General features: G+C 44.4%; 1 protein-coding gene across 1 annotated transcript; it reads left to right on the top strand.

Moving 5' to 3' along the window:
* The first annotated feature begins 214 nt into the window (after positions 1 to 214).
* Positions 215 to 6,262, top strand: LOC121083563 (protocadherin-9). The gene is made up of 2 exons (XM_040584115.1): positions 215 to 793; positions 2,055 to 6,262. The coding sequence occupies exon 2, from the start codon at positions 2,189 to 2,191 to the stop codon at positions 5,285 to 5,287; it is 3,099 nt and encodes a 1,032-aa protein (XP_040440049.1). The 5' UTR covers positions 215 to 793; positions 2,055 to 2,188; the 3' UTR covers positions 5,288 to 6,262.
* Positions 6,263 to 6,569: the final 307 nt, after the last annotated feature.

Below are 6,569 nucleotides of genomic sequence, written 5' to 3'. Positions count from 1 at the left end.
GGAGCCGCTGCGCCGCCCGCCGCCCCCGCCCCCCGGACGGCCCGCGGAGCGACGTGCCCGGCGGCCAATGCCAGCGCCGCGCTCCGCCATCCACCGCCCCCGCCGGCGCGGGCCAATGCGGTGCGGCGGGAGGGGGGGCCTAGCGCCGCGCACACCCTCCCTCTGGGCTTATTGAGAGTTATATCAAGAATTTCAGTTCAGAGAGAGAGAGAAGGAGGGAGCGTGTGTGAGGGAGAGAGGCTGGGAGGGAGGAGGGAAAGCGCCGTCGCTTCCTCCCGTCACTAAAGCAATAACCCATTAGGATTTTTTTTTTTAATTTTTTTTTTTTTTTTACGGGCAACTATCAACCCAGAGCTAAAGAAGGAGAGAGAAGCATCGCCAGACCAACTCTTGTCATTTCCAGTAAGAAGTTGCAGACTTCATGTAGCTGCCTCTGCTCTGCTGAGAGAGGGATGGAAATTGTGTGCAGTGCAGAGTGGAAAATACCCCCGGTCTAAAGAAGTGCACCGGCTTTTTTCTTGCTGTTTGTTTGGGTTGTTGCGTGCACATTAAACACCCAAAGGATCGCCGCTTAATAGAAATGAAACGTGGAGAGGATGACTAACGACAGAACTGTGAATTTGTTCACTGGAGTTGCTAATTTGCCACCCTGAAGCAACACATATCTCAAGGAGGAAGCATTTAGCTGCTGCTGATTTCTCCAAAACTGGTGGTTTACCAGATGCATTGTGCTGTATCTGCTGGAACAGATCATTGCTTAGCTGCAGCAGATCGTCAAAGGTAGACAACCAACGTAAGTGCAAAGTTACCCATACACTGTGATGCATTTCATTTAAAGGGCGAGAAAGAAGGAAAGAAAGAAAAAAGCCAACACACAGTATGTTTGTCTAGGCAAAGAATAAGAATCGGTGTTTTGGATTCAGTTGGTGTTGGTAGCAAAGGCTCACCTACTCACTGTCTCTGCATCCCTACCTGCATCACTCTGCTGGAAGTAATCACGGGCATCAGCTACCGTGCAGCTTAATGCAGATAAGATTAGTGCTTGGGGGCTGCCCGGTTCTGCCAAACTGTAGGTGCTGCTGGCAGCCTTGCACCAGGGTAATTCGTGGTTAGCAGAGCATGCAAACAGAAGTGTCTGTCGGGTTTTCTCTTTTTTTTTTTTTCTTTTTTTTTTTTTTTTTTTTTAACCTGCATTATTAGTCTGCAGTATTTATGTGTGGCAGCTGCTAATAACATCCTGAAGGGAGATCAGTATCAATGGGGAAAGGCTGCACCTTTTTTCCTCCCCTCGTCATCAGAAAATGTATTCCCCCCGCCCCCCTCCCCAATCTGTAAACATGCTGGCTGCTCCTAAGTTGCATTTGGAATTTCCAGCCTCCTGATTTAGGCAGTGTTTAAAAACAAACAAAGTTTGAGGTTATTACACAGAAGGAGAAGTATCCAACATCTGGAGAGGAAACATTGAGCTGAGAGTCTAGGAAACTGTAAGTCCTGTTATTGTCTCATCAGTTAACAGGGATGTGAAGTAGCCAGTGACGACTGCTGCAGCAGCAGCATGTCTGGGTGGTTATTTCCCAGTACGATAGCTATAGAGAGGGATGCAAGGCACAAGGAGCAGAGAAAAATCTGGTTAGTAACAGCTAAAAAATATGTACGGAAGCAAACAACAAATTACATTTGGCAGCTGACATAGCAGTTAGAATCCAGAAGTAGTGCGGGAAGATTTTTCACTTGCACCAAATGACTGGGTGGAGGAGGGTAGAGGGGGAATGCGTGTTATGGATTACACAGTGTACCAAGAAATTTTTCAGAAAGTACGTGTTGAAACGGTAGCTACCCTTAATCCTGCAAATAGTTATTTCCATTCTCACTCTGTGCAAATGCAGCTGAAAAGATACTGGTGCATTTGTCCGGAGGGATTGCTTGTAAAGGGGAGCAGTAGGAATATGTACTGCTGCATGTGTGCATTGCAAAACCAAGTAGTAGTTGGAGATCGTGGATTTGTCATGCCTAAAAAAAACCAATAATGCTGTTCTGTATCATTGTGTTGACAGTGCTGTCTCCAAATAAGAAATGAGATGTAATGCATCCTGCAGTCCATGCATGCCTCCTCTTGCAAATTGCGCATCATTCCTCTCTGGAAACCTTTAAATCCTAAAATCCAGGAAAAGAGCCTAAAAACATTATCATGAACCTAAGGGATTTTTACCTGTTGGCCGCTTTGATTGCCTGTTTAAGGCTGGATTCTGCTATAGCTCAAGAACTTATTTACACTATTAGAGAGGAGCTGCCTGAAAACGTACCCATAGGGAACATACCAAAGGACCTGAACATTTCTCATATCAATGCTGCCACGGGGACCAGTGCCAGCCTTGTCTACAGACTGGTGTCTAAAGCAGGGGATGCCCCTCTGGTCAAAGTCTCCAGTAACACCGGGGAAATCTTTACGACATCTAACAGAATAGACAGAGAAAAACTCTGTGCTGGAGCTTCCTATGCAGAAGAAAACGAGTGTTTCTTTGAACTTGAAGTGGTGATTCTCCCCAATGACTTTTTTAGGCTGATCAAAATAAAAATCATTGTAAAGGATACTAATGACAATGCACCTATGTTTCCATCCCCTGTCATCAATATCTCCATCCCAGAAAACACTCTGATCAACAGTCGCTTTCCAATCCCATCAGCAACAGATCCTGACACAGGTTTCAACGGCGTTCAGCACTACGAGTTGCTAAACGGGCAGAGTGTCTTTGGACTGGATATTGTAGAAACTCCAGAAGGAGAGAAATGGCCTCAGCTGATAGTGCAGCAGAACTTGGACAGAGAGCAAAAGGACACCTACGTGATGAAAATTAAAGTGGAGGATGGAGGTACCCCCCAGAAATCCAGCACAGCCATCCTGCAAGTCACAGTAAGTGATGTCAATGATAACAGGCCAGTATTTAAAGAGAGTCAAGTAGAGGTTCATATACCAGAGAATGCCCCCGTAGGCACTTCTGTAATTCAGCTTCATGCTACGGATGCAGATATAGGAAGCAATGCAGAAATCAGATATATTTTTGGTGCCCAGGTCGCCCCTGCAACCAAAAGATTTTTTGCTTTAAACAACACCACAGGGCTGATTACAGTTCAGAGGTCCTTAGATCGAGAAGAGACTGCTATTCACAAAGTGACAGTGCTGGCTAGTGATGGTAGCTCTACACCAGCCCGGGCAACTGTTACCATCAATGTCACTGATGTAAACGATAACCCTCCTAACATAGACCTCAGGTACATAATAAGTCCCATCAATGGCACAGTGTACTTATCTGAGAAAGATCCCATCAATACAAAGATTGCCCTAATTACAGTTTCAGATAAGGACACTGATGTGAACGGCAAAGTGATCTGTTTCATTGAGAGAGAGGTCCCCTTCCACTTGAAGGCGGTTTACGACAACCAGTATTTGTTAGAGACCTCTTCCTTGTTGGACTATGAGGGCACCAAAGAATTCAGCTTTAAAATTGTTGCTTCTGATTCTGGCAAGCCCAGTTTGAACCAGACTGCCCTGGTAAGAGTTAAACTGGAGGATGAAAATGACAACCCTCCGATTTTCAGCCAGCCTGTAATTGAGCTGTCAGTTTCTGAAAACAACCGACATGGTCTATACTTAACAACTATTAGTGCCACAGATGAAGACAGTGGGAAAAATGCAGACATTGTTTATCAGCTTGGCCCTAATGCCTCCTTTTTCGATCTGGATCGAAAGACAGGAGTTTTGACAGCCTCCAGAGTTTTTGACAGAGAAGAGCAGGAACGTTTCATTTTCACTGTTACAGCCCGAGACAATGGCACCCCTCCTTTGCAGAGTCAAGCAGCTGTAATTGTTACTGTGTTGGATGAAAATGACAACAGTCCCAAATTTACGCATAATCACTTCCAGTTTTTCGTGTCGGAGAACTTACCAAAGTATAGCACGGTGGGGGTGATCACAGTGACCGATGCGGATGCTGGGGAAAATAAAGCAGTGACCCTTTCCATCCTGAATGACAATGAAAACTTTGTGCTGGATCCGTACTCTGGAGTTATAAAGTCCAATGTTTCTTTTGATCGAGAACAGCAGAGCTCCTACACCTTTGATGTTAAGGCAGTGGATGGAGGGCAACCTCCTCGCTCTTCAACAGCGAAAGTAACCATAAACGTCATGGATGTTAATGATAACAGCCCTGTTGTCATCTACCCACCTTCTAATACTTCTTTTAAGCTAGTGCCACTCTCAGCAATTCCAGGATCGGTGGTAGCCGAAGTCTTTGCTGTCGATATAGACACTGGCATGAATGCCGAGCTGAAGTACACGATTGTAAGCGGAAATAACAAGGGTTTGTTTCGGATTGATCCGGTGACAGGTAATATTACTCTGGAAGAAAAACCAACTCCTAATGATGTGGGGCTGCATCGCTTAGTTGTCAACATAAGTGATTTGGGTTATCCTAAATCCCTGCATACTCTTGTGCTTGTATTTTTGTATGTAAACGATACTGCTGGAAATGCCTCTTATATTTATGACTTGATACGCAGGACTATGGAAACACCTTTGGACCGGAACATAGGGGACAGTAGCCAACCCTACCAAAATGAGGACTATCTCACGATCATGATCGCTATTGTGGCAGGTGCCATGGTTGTCATAGTGGTGATATTTGTCACGGTTCTCGTTCGCTGTCGACATGCGTCCAGATTCAAAGCCGCCCAGAGGAGCAAGCAAGGTGCTGAGTGGATGTCTCCCAATCAGGAGAACAAGCAAAACAAGAAAAAGAAAAGGAAGAAAAGGAAATCTCCGAAGAGCTCTCTTTTGAACTTTGTGACCATTGAGGAGTCCAAACCTGATGATGCAGTTCATGAACCTATCAACGGGACAATAAGCCTTCCAGCAGAGCTGGAGGAGCAAAGTATAGGAAGATTTGACTGGGGCACAGCACCACCAACAACCTTTAAGCCTAACAGTCCTGATCTTGCCAAGCATTACAAATCTGCCTCTCCGCAGTCTGCTTTTCATCTCAAACCTGACACTCCAGTTTCAGTGAAAAAGCACCATGTGATTCAGGAACTCCCGTTGGACAACACCTTTGTTGGTGGTTGTGACACCCTTTCCAAACGCTCTTCCACTAGTTCAGATCACTTCAGTGCCTCAGAGTGCAGTTCCCAAGGAGGCTTCAAGACAAAGGGCCCCTTACACACCAGACAGGTAAACGAGCACTTTTACTGGTCTATAAGTACTGCATACAAGTGCCCGATCAACCAGTATTAAAAGTGCCACTATATTGTGGGGTTTTTTGTTTCAGTCTGATTTAGTTACATTACGGGGGGAACAAAAAAAAAAGCAACCAAAACCTAAAACAAAAAGAAATAAAAAAAAACACTTGGCCCCTTTATCATTTACCTGGGGCTTAATCATGCATTTGTGAAATGCCACCGATACTTTGAGTTTTGAATAATACTGATTGTTAAAGGACTGTTACACGTCTGTGCAAGTGCATATACATGTGCATAAAGAAAACTGAAAAAGAAAAACTTTTTTTTTTCTCCCCAGTATTTCTTCAAATACAAAAGTTATTGAAGAACAAAACCTCTTTCCTTATATGCTAAATTTCAGTCAGAAAATCTGACTGTTTCAAGATTGAAGGGATATGTACATTCAGTTTGAAATTTCAAAGTGAGTTGGCTTGAATTTCTTTTACGGTTCAAGCTGATTTGGAACATTGCTAAGTTAGTGTTACTAAAGGGGTTAATTTTATTCCCTAACAAAGACAGCCAAATTTCCAAGCTACTCCATCTGTGAAGCACGTGGTTTGTTGATAGGATATAAATAAGCCATACGGAAGTCTTCCTCTGTTTTGAGTTTAAAATTACGTTATTGTAATAGACGAAAGTTGGTATTGCATAGAAAGTTTGTTGCATACTTTAAAAAATGGCCAAAGCATACTTTTGAAAGGAATGCGTTCTCTGAATACATCTGAATTATGCAGAAAAAAAAAAAGTCATCCCATTGTAAATATTTTCTCATCTTAGTACTGCATAAGTGATCTGTCATAACTCATTTTAAACTGTGAAATACGCCATATGAAGAGGGATTAGGAGGCTGAGAATCTCATATTTCAACCAAATCCAGCATTAGTTTTTCTTAGGTCTAATAATTCCTTGCTAATAAAGATTTAAATGCGGCGCTGTCTAATTTATTTTATTGGTGCTTTTCTTCTGCCGCCGCCGCGGCGTGGCACCCGGCGCCGGCGCAGCCTGTAGGTGGCACTACGGTACCGTGGCGCCTGCGCTGGCCCGCCGCCAGCCCTGCAGCAGCTCGGGGAAGCGGGGGGGAGGGAAGGCTCGAGCTGATACTACAGCCAAAGAACCTTTTATTTAAGGATAGTTGCACTGGAGTGGTCAGTAGTTAAGTTTTGTGTGTTTGCAAGGCAGCTTCCTTGGCGCTTCGCTTTCGCTGCACCGACTCGGTAGGTGTTAGGAGTCGCGTTTGTATTCCCGCTGGCGCTGTGCTCTCTGAGTGATGGTTATTTGTCTGAATTTATTAGGGATAT

Source organism: Falco naumanni, chromosome 2 (genome assembly GCF_017639655.2).
Source record: "Falco naumanni isolate bFalNau1 chromosome 2, bFalNau1.pat, whole genome shotgun sequence".
In the NCBI taxonomy this organism is placed as follows: Eukaryota; Metazoa; Chordata; class Aves; order Falconiformes; family Falconidae; genus Falco; species Falco naumanni.
The sequence above is the reverse complement of the archived record's forward strand: the minus strand, read 5'-3'. Positions and strand labels throughout refer to the sequence as shown.